The sequence below is a fragment of the Apiotrichum porosum genome, assembly GCF_003942205.1.
Source record: "Apiotrichum porosum strain DSM 27194 chromosome Unknown scaffold_3, whole genome shotgun sequence".
Classification (NCBI taxonomy): domain Eukaryota; kingdom Fungi; phylum Basidiomycota; class Tremellomycetes; order Trichosporonales; family Trichosporonaceae; genus Apiotrichum; species Apiotrichum porosum.
In genome coordinates this window covers 2,272,529-2,289,775 of record NW_021167110.1, presented here as the reverse complement: position 1 = coordinate 2,289,775, position 17,247 = coordinate 2,272,529, and the positions used below count along the sequence as shown (strand labels likewise).

The window sequence follows — 17,247 nt, the reverse complement described above, 5'->3', positions numbered from 1 at the left end:
AACGAAATGGTTGGGGAGAGTAGGAATGGGTGCGAGAGAGTGGCGACGGTTGGTGGCCGCCTGGGGGCGGTATAGGGTGTGGGTGTGGTGCTGGGTGGGACGATGGGGAGATATGGGGTTTGATGACGTCGGGCCTTTCTCTGGCGGCCTTGGGTGGCGCGGGGGAGGGCGGGGATGGTAGTCATCGTTGTTTTTTCGCATTAACACAAATCCATGCATAAAGTGCTAGCATTGCAAGCGAGCAGCAGGGGGCGGCAGCGGTCTCGACTGTTTTGATGGGGGCCAGCCAGGGTATGCATGCATGGTGGTCACGAGGACGTGGGCCATGGCATGACAGGGATAATATTGTTGTTGCCTGGCCGGCCCCCCCAATGGAAATTGTATGCGTGGGGCCGGCGTGTGGGCGGGTCCGACCGGTTGCCCCGCGGGCTGGCTGGGAGGACATTATGGCACTCGCAGGTCGGCCGTCCCCCCACCGTCTCTGTCGTCTGTCTCGTTGCTCCATCACACACCACTGCCGTTGTGCATCTGCTCTCTCCATCGACCTCGTGCACGGCCACAGACACATACGCATCGATCGTCTCGCGCCTGCCCGGCTCGTCAACCCATATATTATTTGCATTTCAATTGCATCAGCCGCACGCCCATCCAGCCACCACCACCTGCTCTCGCAACACACCACACACGCACACTCCATATTGCCCAGTCGCCGCTTGCTGCCGAACAATCCACCCCCCGCCCCGCTCTTGGCCACCCACTGCACATTACACACAACAACAACACACTCTCACTCCCCACCTCCCTCTCTCTCGCACACACACACTCTCAGCGTGTGTTCCATCACCCCCCGTCTTCCCCGCACTCTACGCCGTCTCGCACTTCGCGGTCACTGTCCGAATCAATAGCCGAGACCACGCAACCTCCGCGCAACCCAACCACCCACCCCCCACCTTCCCCCTCCCCTCCCCCACTTCAACCCCCTCGCAACCCCGTCATGTCCAACGCAGCATGAACACTCTCTCTCGGCTCGACACATACCTCTCCGCAGCGCTGCGGCCCTCGCGGTCCGGTATCGCCTCTGCCGCTGCGGCCGCCGCGGCACTCTCCTCCGCGCACCACCCTTCCTCTGGGCCGTCCTCGCAGCCGCAGTCTTGCTCTAGCTCGTCTGGCAGCCTGGCCCCGTCCATCTCACTCACAAAGCCGACGCCCGCACCGAGCCCGACGTCTACACCGCCGCGCGCCCTCCGTCTGCCGCCCGCACGGCGGAGGCGACGACGCCGGCCCACTGGCGCCAGCATCAAGCTGCCGCCGCCGACCACGCCCGTGCTCGTCCGCATTGCGCTTGCGTTCTGGAGCATCCTCTTGTCGTTCTGGCGCTCGCTCGTGGGCGACACACGCGCCGTCCGCACACTGAGGCACAAGCGCGCCGTCCAGGCCAGCGCTGAGAAGCGCGAAGGCGCCCTGGCTAGCATTGCCGGGCTGCCGGGTCTCAAGGGCCTGTCCGAGTTGACAGGGCTCACGTCCGAGGCGGTGTCGGCGAGCAGCGACGAAGGGTCGGCGTCTGAGGCTGAGCCGAGTGATCGCGAGTGGGTCGACCCCGTGACGCGTGCGCCCGACACCGGGTCCGGGTCTGGCTCGGGCGTGGATGACGCGCCCTCGGACTCGGAGTTTGGAGCGCCGCGACCACGCACGCCGACGGCGGCGGTCTCGTTCCGTCTGCGCTCGGCGCAGAACAAGGAGACTGTGACGCTCACGACATCGATAGATGTCCCAGATGGCGCTGGTAGCGGCGGCGCTTCGGGCCTGCCTGTCGTGGCTTCCCCCAACCCGCTCTCACTCCAGCGCACTCCGCCGGGCATCCTCACGTCGTCGCCGCCACGCCGGTCTCCGCGCCTCCTGGCCAACCCCATCGCCACTGCTGTTCTCGACCCCTCCGTCCCCGCCGTCCCGCACAGGAGCGTGACGCCGTCCCACGTTCCCCCGCCCCGCCCACACCAGACACCGTTCCATCTCCAGAAGACGCTCATCCTCGACCTGGACGAGACCCTCATCCACTCGACGTCGCGCCCCATCGGGTCCGGACACGCTGGAACCGGCATGCTCGGTCTCGGCTCCCTGGGCCCGTTTGGCGGCAAGCGCAAGCGCCGCGGCGAGGGCCATACCGTCGAAGTGGTGCTCAACGGCCGGTCCACAACATACCACGTGTACAAGCGGCCATATGTCGACTTTTTCCTCAAAAAGGTCGCGTCCTGGTACACGCTGGTCATCTTTACGGCCTCGATGCCAGAGTATGCCGACCCCGTGATTGACTGGCTCGACAATGGCAGGGGCCTCTTTGCCAAACGTCTCTATCGCGAGAGCTGCCACCTCCAGTCCAACGGGTCCTACATCAAGGACCTGGCCGATGTCGAGCCCGATCTCGGCAAGGTCTGCTTCATGGACAACTCGCCAATCTCGTACAGCTGGAACAAGGGTGAGTAGTGCATTGAGAGAGCCGAGCGTGCGGTGGTGCGTGGAACCTCTGCTGACACCGTATCCCAGCCAACGCGCTGCCCATCGAAGGCTGGACATCGGACCCCAACGACGAGGCCCTCCTGCAGAGCATACCCGTGCTTGACAGCCTGCGCTTCGTCACGGACGTACGGCGGATTCTGGGTATCAGGGGATTTGCTTAGGGTGGAGAGAGCAAGATGTATTTGAGTATTTACGGTTTAACTATAGCCCCCCGATGGCGATCGTGCGCGCACCAAGCGGGTGGGTGCGCTACGGAACCTCGGCGCGAGCATTTGGATCGCGGGGGAAGGGCAGATAATACGTGGACGCTACTGGATAGCTATAGCTTGGGTTACGCGCCAGCCGTGTGGATACGCGAGCCGAGAACCATAATCAGCGCGTAACACCTAGCTGTCATCATTCCAGCACTTGAATGTCTCCGCGGCCGGTCCGAGAATCGCTCCGCTCGCCCGCTTCCGCCAGGTGTGCTGGAATGGGTCGAGTCAGATCCCGCGGTTCGGTACGAGCGTGGCTGCCAGTGGCCAGTGTCCAGCGAATGTCTCCATGCGCATCCCAGAAGGCCAGAAGCACATAGACGTGCGGGGTCAAACGGACAACCGAGCCACACGGGCCCACCGGCGCCTGTTCCTCCTGCGATGCTCAGCCCCTCTGCACCTTGTGCATCTACCCCTCCAACAGACTGCAGATCCCAGATCCCGCATGCGATGACACGGACCACGGCCGGGGGAGCACTCAAGGTGACACAGAAGAAGGATGGTGGACGGAAGGGCTGCCTTGGGGCGAACGTTATTGGCTTGTGCACTCTCTTTTGCTCACAAGAACGATCAGTCCGGCACACCGTGTCGCCGCCCAGGCTCTACCACATGCACAAGTGCGCGTCCTGGCGTTTACGAGCATGTGCACGGGATAGAACGCACACTTTGGCCCTGGCGAGGGGTCTAGATACCATATATCTTCTCAGAGTCGGCGTGACTGATGTCTGTCTGTCTATGTGTTTCTGAACAAAGTGGCGCAGTGGCGTTTGCTGGGCGATGCTAGGAGTAAGAGGGGGGCCAGCTTCTCAAGTACGACAAACACAGATCCAACCTGTCACTGCTATGCATGCAGTGTGTTGATAAAGAAGGCGCGCCAAGACCTTGCAGCACGACCATGCGAGACGGCAAAACAAGGACATGGAAGAGGGGGAACATGGGTGGGATTACTGCGCATGTCGTCATTCATGACAGCCACGGCCCGCGGCGTACAGGGACGAGACACTCTGAAGCGTCCGAGCCACCAAAACAAGGCGTGTTGGTCGCGCGTGCATGCATGCCTGAATGCACAACCTCAACCCCCCCTTCTTCACAAGGCACTCTGCTGTGATGTAATGCGATGAACGATCCAGCACAACGTGAGACACAGATCCCACGACTGCCAACCTTTCTGTCCATACCCATCGGACCACCGCGTTTCGACCTGCCAACCGCTACTGTACACCGCACGTTTAGTCAGATCTCTCGCTGTCGCAATGCGGCGTCGGTATGCGCCCAGCAGTGGTTCGCGCTCCCGCATGCCACGCCACAGTGGAACGACGCGGCATATGGGGGTGCGTGTGTTCGTGGGAGGTGTGTAATGGGACGCTTGGGATAGGTCGGTTGCCATGGCCGCGGTTGATCTCGGCGTGCATAACTGCGGACACGCGCGCACACGAGGCGCCGGCGCGCCAAGGTGCCGGCCGGCAAGGGGCCATCGTGGGCTGTGGCACAGTGGGCTGCCTCGGCCACTTGGCGAAGGGCATAGGTGTGCACTCCCATCAGTCCATGGATTGTCTTCTGTTTCTCTCACTCTTTCACACTTCAATTACACTGTTTGATCGACCCCACAACGTCACATCCACTGGGGCGAGGTCTTGAAGGATTGACGTTCTTGCTGCCAAGGACATTTCACGCGTCATCAAGCATCCCCCATTTACATTTAGAGGCCGAAGTGCCATCATCATCATCCGTGGAGCCGACTACGTCAACACTTTTCACTCCATCAACTGCAGCGACACATAAAGACACCGGGCTCCTCCTCCCCCGCAGCACACTCCACGTACACCTGCATACCCATCTCGATCCCCTCATATCCTCGTTTCTCGTTACCAACTCGCAAGAGCTAGACGGGAGCTCAGCTTGCATTAGCCGCCGGCACGCCAAGACCAACCCTAGACACTACATCCCGCGACCGGGCCGACAAAGCGGCAATTGAGTACCAACACACCCAAGAGAGTCCCGCCAACCCCACACGCGGCCGTACTACCCCAGACCTCCGGCTACCTGCCCCGCGCCCACGGCGCTTGTTGTGCGATGCAGTCGTCGGCGGCACGTACACTGCTCCTCATCGCCTCGCGGTTACGCAAACCACTCATACGCGCCCTGGCGCCTCCCCCGCCCCCATACACTGTGGTGGCGAGTAGGCGTGAGATGGTCCTCGAGGACGGGGGACCTGCGGTGGATTCTTCAGCGGATGCCGTCTTGGGCGTGGCCGCCACCCCGCCGCCTGCATACTCGCTCGTGTGTTCCCACAGTGCCTCCAGTGCCTCTGGGCCGCTGGGCGACAGGGACAGCCGGGGCTCCAGGTCGAGTTCGGTGAGCACCGTCCATTCCGCCGCCAGTTCCATGAGCTCGAGCTCGGCATCGAGCTCGGTAGCGAGCTCATCGCTGTCATCGCCGTTATCGTCAGGCTGGTCGTCGCCCAACCCCTCACTGGTCGACCTGCCACACGTCCCACTGGGCTCAGTCGAGTTGCCACCGGGCTACGACCACGTCCCGCTGTGCATTTCGCCGCCACTGACACGGAGATCGTCAATGTACGAGTCATTGCCACTGGACCCCGCTCACGAGCGACGAGTCGTGCGCGCCAGATGCGTCGTTCCCCACTGCAAGGTGTGCTGGGGGACCAGTGGCAGTGGCGAACGACGATTGACAGCACCTCCACCGCCACTACTGCCACCCACACCCACATCCGCACACCCCGGAGCCGTCGATCAGGGGGATCACCACACGTCCCTTCCGCTATTCCCAGTCACCTCGAGGCAGATTACAGCAACCGCACCTTCGTGTCTGGTACCTTCTGTCTCCGTTGCTGTGGGGGCCGCGTGACGTCTGCGCATACATCCATCTCCACCGCTCAAAGATCTAGATCCCTTTCCTTCTCACGATCTTTAATCGACACGACGCGGAGATCTCGTTTTCGTGGTCTTGGGCGACCCGAAACCTTCCCACCATATTCCGGAATGCGCGGAGCGTCATGGACGTTTCACGAAGGCGTACGTTTGCGTATCCGTGGAGGGGCATGGGGGTTCGCGGACACCAGTGGTCGCGACGCTGGCGCCGGAGCCGGAGCGATCTCTGGAGCGACGTGGCGGGCGAGGAGGACACTTGTTACGGTTACGATATTCACGAACAAGCTCTGTGTGTAATGAGGGTATACCGCAAAAACCAGACATGTGGAAACCGCCTTGACGTGGCGGCATGGGACAGCTGGGCACCATACATAGCTTTCTGTACCGCTGTACATAGAATCTGTACACTGCTGTACTGTATGTGCACTATCCGTTTGAGCTACAGTGACGATCGCACAGCACCACACCGACGTGGCTGTTCCAGTGCCATGGACGACTTACTGGTGAAACAGCTCGTTCCCAAGTTCCAGTGTAAGTGTTCCAGAACACTAGCATTCGCAGTCAGTGGATCAGTGGCGACTTCGAGGCCCCACCATACCAGACGCCGACAATTTCGGATCGGGTGGCCGGTGGATTGAGCACCTTACGGCAAAGGACAGGTGCTGAACGTTCTTACTAAGAGGGCGGACGACAGAAAACATGCCGCCATTTTTCGGGCGGTTTGTCGCTGAATTTATTTTGGGACGGGATTGATTGACACTGCATTCCAATCTCTCGTCTCGGCCATGCCTGGGCCTGTTCCTTCCCTGTCACGTGCAGATATACCGGCCGACGATGGACCACTTGCTAATCAGCTGTAAAACAACGACAAAAATGATGAAATAAGATCATCGGAAGGTTGTGCGGAGTTGCTATTGGGGTCGATTTTCCCATATTTTTCCGAGCAACCTCCGTTCGTTGCTGGAGTGCGCCGAGGTACACGTCGGTGTATCCACATACCCTGTCGGCGCACATACTGCGGCCGGCCATTGCGGTTAACGCAATAAGTGACGGAGCGGACTCTGCTCCGCACTTGAACCTGGCACCCCTCTCCGTCGCCGCCGAGTCAAAATGCTTGGACACGCGGGCATTCTTGATATGCTCACTGCGCCTCGTTCCGCGAGCGACGCACTTTTGAACTGAGAACGCAAATTCTTTCGGCACACGATACAGTGTACGTACGTGTGCGGTGGTGAGATATGGGGACACGATGAATCAGAGAGTCGGGGCGGTGCGACACTGTCGGTGCTTTGCTATGTGTGTGCTGACACGACGACCGGCAAAGTCGGTAGGTGGCGAGACTGTGGTCCGCGTTGCCAACAAGGTAGGACAAGGTATATAAGGACAAGACGCGACATGTCATTCGCCACACGCGTATATCTTCTCCGCCCAGCCATCAGCTGTTTTTATCTTCAACCCAACTATACATCACACGCCTAGGACGCACACACCTGTGCCCACACCCCGGACCTCCGCCTGAAGCAATGTCTCCCTGCGACAGGATTAAAGACTGTCTGCACGCCCTCCACCCACGAACCTGGCGCCACCACCTCGTCTCAGTGTGCACTTTTTTCCGATATCTCGGCGGCATGAAGTATAGCCCGCAGCCCAAGTGTCCTCCGCCGTACATGGCGACGCCGTATCTGAACGAAATTGTGTTGGAGGCTGGTCCAGACGAGGACCCGATCTCGCCCGCAGAACTGCGCGCGCTCGGGCTGCAGAATGCGCTGCAGCTTCCACTGAGGAGTATCACCAACTCCCTGTCGAGTTCAAGCGGTAATATCAGCTGCCTGTCGAGCACGAGCAGTACCTCCACCTCCCTGTCGAGTAGGAGGAGGAGACAGATACGGACATGCGAGTGCGACATTCCATATCCAATGCATTTGTGACCTGTCTGCTTGGCAGGTAGGTCGGCGGCGGGCGTGGCAGTACTACCCAACGTCGTTGGCCGCCACTGCGCAGTATAAATAGTGCACTCATAGGGATGTGGCAATCACGTGATGCTGACAAGATATCTGTTCGTAAGTGGTCCTCCCAGGGCTCGTTCTTCTGATTGCACTTGCTCCGCGCGCACGTTCGCATGTCCGGCTTGGATGTCCGGCTGGTGCCCGTCACGGATCACGGAGTCGGTGGTGAACCGAGGTCCGTCGGCGCGACCCCCGAGGTGACCCGAAGCACGCACAAACGCACGTCGCTGAGCACCACGTTCGCAGATGGCTTCGAAATGACGAATGTGTGTCGACATCATTCAGTGATCAGTGAGTATGATCGGACGAACGTTTTGCGTCCTCAACTGCGATCTCATTCAGGTGCATAAGGTTAGCGCCGTTCCCAGCCAGCCTTGACCCCTCAATCTGTTAGTTCTTCTCGTTGCCGATCCACCTGTCGTCCACGCTCGGCATCTCGGTGTCATCGAGACACGACGTTCGGTGGCCTGTGTACTGACTGCGGTCTTCCGCCACAGGTCCTCGTCCCTCGAGCATGGTTCTTTGGGAACACGAGTACCACAAAGACGAGGAGCGAGTGAAGCAGGAGAGCGAGATCCAACTGTCGTCCACGCTCGAGGCGTGTCATCGCCACAGGACGAGTGGTGGTCTGGTACTCACTCCAGGTACTCACCTGAGGTTCACGTTTCCCGAGCGAGCACGGTTCCTTGGATGTAAGAATTTTGAGAAGACGAGGGATGAATGAACCATGAGACAGAGGACCTGGCGAACCCCCCTACACGTATGACAGCATTTGTCAAACGACATCGACACGCTTGAGCACTCGTCCGCCAAGACGCCCGCCCATTCCTCGCAGTACGGTTCGGCATCTACCACAAACGCCATAGCCGGAATCAGTCAGCTGCAGCCCTCCTCGCCATCCACCAACACCATGCCACCATCTTCCTTGACTGTGTCACCGCAGTGCCCCGCAAGCCTCCTGTCGCGCCTCTCGGAGCTGCTAATTTGGGACCTGTGAGCTCCATTGATGTTGGCTTTACGCTTTCACGCCGGACCGGACGCGCCGGTCGACGTCTTTCTCGTTCCTCTTTCCTCATCAGGACCCAAGGAAGGTATGTACGTATGCAGCTCTGTACGTGACAGGTACGGGCCGCACATACGGTCCCGGACAACCGGACGCATGGACGCCAGACGGTTGTGGCCACGATGTAGTAAGCGGTAAGGGTGAACAGACCCTCGAATGGCGCAAAGGCGCCAATGTTCTTTCCTGCAAACGATCAGTGTCGACCGATCCAGTCGGCGGTCCATGTCGTTCTTGAAGGGAAAAAAAAGTGGGATGGGATTGGTTTGGTGGCCCGAGTGCTCGGGTTTCTCTCAAACAACAGCTGAGCGACTCTACCCCCTGCTGTGCCCTGCCGCTTGGGACCTCCGCAGGCATCGTGTCATCGTGTCCTCTCACCCGAAACCCGGTCTGTCCGCCGCCTGTGGGTCAAACGACATGGATGCATACCTGAGGCGCTGTTCTAGACTAATCAAATCCTGACGCACAGACTATACTCACTAATTAAGGCAGGACCACAAATATCATAAAAGACAATCAACTCGTGGCTAGTGTCGCCAGGGTACACATATACAGTCTATTTCTGAAACCAATATACTCAAACGCCACGGGTTGCAAAGGCGACAATGACACGACAGGTCGCGACAGGACTGTAGTGTCCGATGGTGGCCAACGCGCGCAGGCAGGAAGTGGGGGCAAGACATTCAACAGTCGAAAAAGCACATGTAGACTCTGTCAGCTGACAGACCCGGCTCACCTCGTGTGCTCTTGCACGGCCGGTAATGCTAGTGTCTTGAACCTTGACCAGGAGGCTTCATGAAGCCACCCGCCGTCATGGTTTGTGCGCCGATGAACCTACAACTCAATGACTACACGTTGCGGCGACATTCCTCGGGGGCCATGGAGTCCCCGGGTCCCCGCAGCCGGTGCATATGCACACCTGCCCGTACCGCATGTCAAGTGCCACCTGTCGTAACCGTCATGTGGCTGCTGTGGCGGCGTGCAGGGTGGCGTAGGGCTGGCGCCAGCGTGCAGTTCCCTACATCCAACCCTTCACCTTCGCTTGGAAGAAGCTGAGCAAAACGAAGCCGAAACGTCGGGCCGAGTCGCTCGCCCCCAGGTCTGTCACCGAGGTGGTGCGCTAGGTTTTGGCTCGTGGCGCCCCGTGTTGAGCTTGGGTCGGCGTGGGCGGCCCGTCGGTGAAGCCCGCACAAATAATGAGGTGAATCTCGTTCACCGAGACGCCGAGTTCTTGGGGAGTCAGGAGAGCCGTCTACCGTGGTTCAGAGCGCTCGCTTGGACACCAAGGAGACTGGTCCTCGACAGGAAAGTAACCGCGTGGGCCATAGTCGTTCCGCGCATTTCAGCACTCGAGCCGCCAAATGTTCGCACTCACCGGTGGCGCGCGCTTGTGCCTCTTGTTAAGAACGTTGTCGTGTTCCTCTGTCGGTTTCTCATTCATGTGCATTCCGTTTTGAACGTGTGTCAGCTGACATTGGGTCTCTTGGACCACTCGCGCTTCACGCCAGTAAAAGGTGGAACACCCGTGCGGCGAAAACAAGGTGGAACGAGGCCGGTACGTTTAGATTTCCGGAGGTGCTGAGTGTCGAGTTCGCTGACACTTTCTAGTTGAAAGCCGGGCTCTCACAAACATATAAAGGCCAACCTGTTGACGAACTGAGGAGGTCTCCACTCATAGCCAGCACCTCAAGCAACAATGAAGGCCGCCTTCCTCGCTCTCATCCCCGCTTTCGTCTCGGCCGCCGTCCTCCCGGCCAAGCCTCTCGACGAGCGCGTCTTCTACAACCCCACCACCTTTGGCTCCTATGCTACCATCTCCAGTGCGGTCCTCAACTCGTGGGCTGGAGCCGCCTACTACACCGCGTGAGTGATTGATTGAGGGGTGTCCACGTTCAGCTTGACTACGAAATGCTCGCGACCGCCACCGCCACACTGGAAGACCGTACACTAGGCACTGCGCACCAGACCGTGTACTGACTCAAATATCAGTGCTGCTTACTGCGACCCCGCCGTCGTGAAGACTTGGACTTGCGGTGCCAGCTGTACCGCTCTGGGAAGCGGCACCACCGTCCTTGCCCAGGGCGGTGACAACTCGGACGTCCCCTACTGTGCGTTATCCTCCACCTGGAGGTTTGGGTGTGGCACCAAACGTGCTCCCGCTGACCATCACTCCAGACTATGTGGCCTACAACGGCTCGCAGGTTATCGTCGCCATCAAGGGAACCAACTCCAAGTCGCTCGAATCATGGGCTAACGACCTTGAGTTTGCCTTCACCACCCCCAGCTCTACCTGGTTCCCTGGCTCGCCTGGCCAGGTCCACAGTGGCTTCTACGACACCTTCAAGGACCTCCAGCCGACCGTCTACACTGCCGTCGCCGCCCAGGTCGCCCTTGGCCACACCAACATCCTCGTCACCGGCCACTCGCTGGGTGCTGCCACTGCCCAGATCCTGGCCGTCTACCTCCAGAACACCTTCTCCACCGCCACCGTGACTGTCCGTGCCTTTGCTCCCCCTCGCGCCGGCAACCCCACCTGGGCCACCTACGTCGACGCCAAGCTCGGTGTCCGCTCCCAGTTCATGGTCGTTGCTGAAGACCTCGTCCCCCACCTCCCCACCTTGCTCCTCAACTACCGCCACAGCTCGAACGAAGTCTGGATGCCCTCGGCTTCGGCGACCTCCACCTGGCGCGCGTGCCAGGGCCAGGAGAATGACTACTGCTCCGACTCGGTTTCGGACAGTGGCAGCGCCACCATCAGCTCGCAGCACTCTGGCCCCTACGCCGGTGTTACCATGTCGTGCTAGATGTAAAAGGGGGTGTATATAGCTGGTTCTCTTGAGTAATGGGCCAGGCGTGTAGACGTTTTCAGTGATTTATGATATTTAAGAGATGAAAGAAGTTGTTACGAGTTTAGGCTGTTTTCAGAGCACCACTGGACGCCCACACGGGATACTGTGTGGTCTGGTCACCCATCATTGTGTGGACTCTCATCGTACTCTACTCAGATGTACGACACTACGAGGCTGTAGCGGGCCAGTGCTCTATTCCTTTGCCTAATCTAACGTTGGCCATCGAGCAGACCTGGAACAAACACGTCCGAGCCCGCTACAACCGCCATGTCCGACTACCGATTCCGCGAATCTGAGATATATATATATTGCTACGCCCGCGCGCGAGTGGATGATCCGCTGTACCCGGAACAGAACCGACTTGATCTAACCGGCTTGAATCGTGAATCTTAAAAATGTTCCAATAATGAGAACCGAATGCTGATCCAGCTTGGATCGGGCTCGATCATGAGCATGAACTGATCGTCCTCCAGAGGCGTTGAAGACACCCCCAAACCACATACCAGGGATCATCGGGTTACAGCGCTGTCTCTCAGCACACACACAAGCAGCAGGGAGAGGTCACGTGATCGGCCGCTTAGCTCAGCTGGTTAGAGCATCGTACTAATACCCAGAACACCCCTTGGTTACTAGTTCATGCGGAGGTCGGCAGTTCGATCCTGTCAGTGGTCATTTTTGGCTCTCCCAGTCACCTGGGAGGCTGCTTTTGCATCCCAGTCGATGCGCGAAGGTCAAGCACATGTCTAGGAGGCGGGAATGAGGATTGGTGCGAGGAAGATCGCCGGTTGAGTGGCGGAATGGCTGGGGAACGTTCAAGTGAAACAAGTGCCACTTGTCCATCTTCCGACATTCCTCGTAAGCATCTCTTGATTTCTCTATTCATCCCGGCCGTCCAGAGTACCAGAGTCATGAGCGAACAAGGCACCCAATAGATCTGCATCTTGGGAGCGACCTGGACCAGCCCAATGCACCAAAAATGTTTACGTAATTGGCCGCTTAGCTCAGCTGGTTAGAGCATCGTACTAATACCCAGCCTTTGGTTACTAGTCCATGCGGAGGTCGGCAGTTCGATCCTGTCAGTGGTCAAAATCTTCCTTTTTAGGTCCCCCAGCATCGTTGCTTGCAATGTGGAAGCGTATCTGGAACATGAGGAAGAAACAGAACGAGTGGGGAGGACGATCCGCAAAGTTGGTGTGGCACATGTGCCCCAAGTGCCACACAAGATCTCGATCCGCTCGTCATTTGGGCGTCACATTCACATTTGCGGTTTCGGCAATGGTTTGAAACATTACAGGTCTTGTGAGTGGGTCACACATTGTGAGTGACGTCTTGCGAGGTATGAAAGATCAGAAGGAAACTGCAGCGTGGAGGCCATAAAGGTGCAACCCCAACCCCAGTGTTCTCTCGCCACTTGCAACATACTCTTCACTGGCACGCCACACACTTGAACATTCACCAGTGTCCCAAATGGGTTGCTTCTCCACGGCTGCCTGGGTGGTTCTTGCAGCCAGTATCACCCTCGTCTCTGCTCGCCCAGTAACCACAATCTCGACCCTCACGCCAAGGTACGACACCGTCGACCAGGACTACACTATTGGCGGTATCCTCATCCCTGTCACCATCGCCATCGCCTTCGCGATCCTTCTGCGAGCAATTGTTTTGAGGGCACGTCGTCGCAGGGCGTACCACCCGCAGCCGCGACCGCAACAAGTATGTCCATTTCTCCTCTAGCGCTGGCTAACGGCACCCGCAGACGGCCGTCAAAACTCGGAGGTGGTGTGGGCTGAGGAAGAAAAAGCCGACGCCGACAGACGGTAACCCCGAAGCAGGGTTCACGCCCGACCCCAACGCCGTGGCCTACCCTCCCGGTGCGGTCCTTGTGGACTCGTACTCTGGCCAGCCGACGCTCAACGTCCCCGAAACCAAACGCGAAGAGGACCCGAACGACCCGCCCCCGATGTACACTCCTTCGGCGGATCCCTCGCCCACCCCGTCGCCTAGCGCCACCCCCGCTCCAGCGCCGCGCACGCTCGCACCGTCTCACTCACCATCGTACTCGCGGGCGTCGGGGGGGTCCATTGAACCGTCCCAGCAGGGATACTTCAACCTCGCTGTGCCGGGTAAGGAGGTCGATGAACATACCCGTCAGGAAGCGGCGCCGTCCCCAGCGCCCGCCCCCGCGCCCGCCCCCGCGTCCACGTCCACGTCTCGCAGCTCGCGCTTCCCTGCTGGGTTCTTCCAGATTGGGCGTAGTGCAGCATAAATAGTGGGGGAGAGTAATGTAACACACTGTACATAGACAAGACAAGACATTCCACATCCCAGACTTTGTGCAAGGGCCTTAGGAAAACCGGCATGTCCGTAAAGCGTAAAGTGGACAACAATAGGACTTGGTTCTTACTCAACTCCCCGCCACTTTTGTCATCCTGGCTCATCTCAGACACGCCACTAAAGCACCATTGGTCCCGTGTTGCACGCGACGGTTCACGGTTCATCCGCACATTGTGACCTCGCACAAGCTAACCGACTGCCGGAGGGTTTTGGGTGCACCCAAACCCGCCGGGATTCCAATCCGGCGTGGAACAACACCGCTCCTATCAGTAGTTTGCACGCCCGCTCGTTTCCCCTCGGTGAATGCGGCAGTGGCCACAATGGCAATGCACAATGGCGGCTCAACACCGGCGAGGTACAAGATGCGTATTGCGTGCCCGTTTAGGCGTTTGCCGGAGGGACCTGCTGCGGCCTCTGCCCGAGCAAAAGGTACAGCCCTGCGGCTATGCAATGTCGCGCGACAAGCTTGTTGCTTGTTGGCCTTTAGCACGAATGCACGTGCATTCTGGCAAACCCTGTGGCCTGTGGCCGTTGTGGCTCCAGCGCTACGTCAGCCGGTATGTGAGCAATATAAACAAGGTCCACAGGCACACGACGGGCACCTCAGATCCCCCGTGCCGTGTGGGATGGGTGGAGCACGAACCGCCGGTGACGCACTGCCTGCTTTGGGCGTTTGCGTTTGTGTCATGTTCCGACAGCTGCACTGGCCACTGGGTTACGCTCCTATTCGTTCGCTTTTGGTCGCTTCCGCAGAGCAGGCAGTACTCCGCGGTTGTCTGCTCCGACATGAACGGGGTGTGTCACGCCGTCTTATCTTTCAAACGAAGAGGACGTGCCGGGCCAGAGGAAGATGCTGGCTAGGCACATTGCAGCGGATCAGTGGATCAGTGGATCAAACGGGCACGGACGGTTGCACGAGTCATTGTTGCGCAAATCGCGCAGAGTGGATCTGGCCTGCGGAGCCTTCAGTTTTTGAAGCAGGACTCATGCACAAGCTCCTTGTTGCTCGGTGTTCACTGCTGAGCCTGGCACCTGTCGTCAAGCGGACGTATTGGCGACCACTTGCGGATGGGGGTGGGATACAAATGAAGCCCAAGGTCTCGCCGCTCGCCACCACAACAGTTCAAGCCCCAGAACAACGTCTTTCGCCACTCTAGTCCGAGCCCACCATGTCTCACAACCTCATCGCGAACAAGTCGTCCGGATCAGTGCCCCCCGTTTCGGCATGCCTCTGCGCGGCACTCGTTCTCTCCATTATCCTCGTCGTCCTCGGCGTTCTACCCCGCGCACACCGCAACCACATCCTCGGCTCCTCCAAAACGTTCACCGTTCCCGAGAAAGTTCACCTCGACGTGCCCCGCAAGCGGCACGGTAGCGCGGACCACACTTTCCGCCCTCTGAAGCGGTCCAAATCGTGGCCACCCATGCGAATCAAGCTGGCGAGCAGCAGGCGTGTCGTCGCTGAACACGTTACTCCGGGACCACCCGCGTTCGGTATCGACCCCTCGTTTGCCTTCACGTTTGTCATTCCCAAGCCTCAGCCGATCCGGCAGACGCCCAAGTGGCTCTGAAGCGTGTCTCTCTGAGGTCAGTTTCCCGGCAACCGGTGCTCTAATTGTAGCTGTGCATGTATGATAATAAAGTGGCGAATTGATGTGAGGCAAGTTGCAGCTCAGCAGTGCTCGGCCACCTCGCCGCCAGTTGGATCCAGCAGACACACCTGTGCTCATGGCCGGCTCGTACCCACAGCCGTCCATCACTTGACAGTTGGCCGGTCCACCATCTAGCCGGCGAGTAGGCGAGTGATACACGAGCGAGCCGACTGGCCATGGTGGAGTGAGGGTGACGAGAGCCGGAACTGGGACCTAGGGCGCCAAGCCAGATACATGTTCGGTGTCCCTGCGCGTCGTGTGTCCCGGTGCGTCACCGTGTTGTTCTGCGGCAATGTTCCGATTCCGATCCTATCGGTCTAACCATGATACCACACGAGATAGTGGATGTCACGGATTCACGGGTTGTCGCCACCCTCCGGAACATGAGGACAGTCACCGACCAGGACCAAGACCAACAAGACCAAGCCACCCGGCGATGCTGGGCGATGCCGCCGGGCTGTGTGGGGAATGGTTTCAAGATAGAGGTGGCAAGTGGCAAAGCAAAGGCCATAACACAAAGTCACCTGTTGCGTGTTGTTGTGCCATTAACCGTTGGCCGTCGGGCTCCTCCGACATCATGGGACATGTACGATGTTATGGTGGTCTACAGTCGAGCGGTCTGTGCGTATTTGAAGCATCGTCCTTGGAGTGCAGGGTGTTCATCCCGCCTCTCAACACTTGAACCCACTCGCCACAGCAACAGCAAGTGCCACTACCATCCACTTCATTCTTCCTTCAGCCAACCACCTCTGCCAAATCCTACGTCTATCACTCTTCGGGCCATTTGCCCAGCCCTACATGACCTCTAAGATCCTCATCGTCTTCGTCATGGCAACACTCGCCACTTCGGTTCCCGTGTCCACTCCGGCGACCTCCGACACACCCACGACCCTCGCCTCAAACTTCTGGGAGCGGTTGACTGCCACTCCCACGGCCAAAGTAACAGCCACACCGATCAAGAACAAGGCCATGGCACCCGCCGCAACGGTAATCGTGACGTTCATCAGGATCCTGCCCTACCTCCTGGGCATCGGCATTCCGGTGCTTATCTGCGCCTACATCGTGGTGCGTCGCGCCGCTCCGCTCCTTCACAGGCACTCGGGTATGTACACACTAACAGAACCACCAGTGGTACATCTACGCGTGCTTTGAGGGCATCCGCAAACTGAACGGCGACGCGCGCGAGGCCCGTCTGGCCCGGTATCGGCGGTACTGGCCCACGGAGAAATGGTATCCGTTCAACCTCGGCCCGCAGACGGTGTGGGTGGCGGCCCACGAGCAGCCTTCTGGAGCCGTCATCGAGCCCAACCTCGCGGCCGTACCGTGCGCACCGGCCGCGGCACGCATCGTTCACCACCCGCACACATACACGTACACGTACACGCCGCCCAGCCTCTCGACGTTCTCGGAATCGCCACCGCCATACGTGTCCCAGACCGTCACCACCCCCGCGGCGGCGGCCCCGCGCCACCCGCCATGCCCGTTTGCCGACCGCAATGCGTGTCCTGCCTGTCGCTAAGCTATGTATAATGAATAAACGTTACAGACATTATAGAACTGGCTCGTCGTCGTTGTTGTGTTTTCTAGAGACCTTGTTTGTACACTGTGCCTGGTTGTGATGCTACTGTATGTATGTGTGCCTGTTTTGCTCGCGTTCACCGCTTCAACTCGATGGTTCAACTCATATGTA

At 59.0% G+C, this 17,247-nt stretch overlaps 6 protein-coding genes and 2 non-coding genes across 8 annotated transcripts; 7 read left to right on the top strand and 1 right to left on the bottom strand.

Moving 5' to 3' along the window:
- Positions 1–1,008: 1,008 nt before the first annotated feature.
- Positions 1,009–2,675, top strand: NEM1_1 (Nuclear envelope morphology protein 1; the record flags this gene model as incomplete). Its single annotated transcript, XM_028621894.1, has 2 exons — positions 1,009–2,473; positions 2,542–2,675. 2 exons carry the CDS (start codon positions 1,009–1,011, stop codon positions 2,673–2,675), a joined length of 1,599 nt encoding a protein of 532 aa, XP_028478346.1.
- A 2,132-nt stretch (positions 2,676–4,807) lies between these two features.
- EHS24_006437 (uncharacterized protein) lies at positions 4,808–5,831 on the bottom strand (the record flags this gene model as incomplete). The annotated part of the gene is made up of 2 exons (XM_028621893.1): positions 4,808–5,290; positions 5,808–5,831. 2 exons carry the CDS (start codon positions 5,829–5,831, stop codon positions 4,808–4,810), a joined length of 507 nt encoding a protein of 168 aa, XP_028478345.1.
- Positions 5,832–10,421: 4,590 nt separating this feature from the next.
- Positions 10,422–11,529, top strand: EHS24_006436 (uncharacterized protein; the record flags this gene model as incomplete). The annotated part of the gene is made up of 3 exons (XM_028621892.1): positions 10,422–10,588; positions 10,715–10,833; positions 10,901–11,529. 3 exons carry the CDS (start codon positions 10,422–10,424, stop codon positions 11,527–11,529), a joined length of 915 nt encoding a protein of 304 aa, XP_028478344.1.
- Positions 11,530–12,145: 616 nt separating this feature from the next.
- Positions 12,146–12,246, top strand: EHS24_006435. Its single transcript has one exon. It is a non-coding gene; the product is annotated as a tRNA-Ile (tRNA).
- Positions 12,247–12,564: 318 nt separating this feature from the next.
- Positions 12,565–12,660, top strand: EHS24_006434. Its single transcript has one exon. It is a non-coding gene; the product is annotated as a tRNA-Ile (tRNA).
- Positions 12,661–13,041: 381 nt separating this feature from the next.
- On the top strand, positions 13,042–13,837 carry EHS24_006433 (uncharacterized protein; the record flags this gene model as incomplete). The annotated part of the gene is made up of 2 exons (XM_028621891.1): positions 13,042–13,284; positions 13,328–13,837. 2 exons carry the CDS (start codon positions 13,042–13,044, stop codon positions 13,835–13,837), a joined length of 753 nt encoding a protein of 250 aa, XP_028478343.1.
- Positions 13,838–15,074: 1,237 nt separating this feature from the next.
- EHS24_006432 (uncharacterized protein) lies at positions 15,075–15,476 on the top strand (the record flags this gene model as incomplete). The annotated part of the gene is made up of 1 exon (XM_028621890.1): positions 15,075–15,476. One exon carries the CDS (start codon positions 15,075–15,077, stop codon positions 15,474–15,476), a length of 402 nt encoding a protein of 133 aa, XP_028478342.1.
- An 879-nt stretch (positions 15,477–16,355) lies between these two features.
- EHS24_006431 (uncharacterized protein) lies at positions 16,356–17,076 on the top strand (the record flags this gene model as incomplete). The annotated part of the gene is made up of 2 exons (XM_028621889.1): positions 16,356–16,622; positions 16,687–17,076. The coding sequence occupies 2 exons, from the start codon at positions 16,356–16,358 to the stop codon at positions 17,074–17,076; spliced, it is 657 nt and encodes a 218-aa protein (XP_028478341.1).
- Between the last annotated feature and the right edge of the window lie 171 nt (positions 17,077–17,247).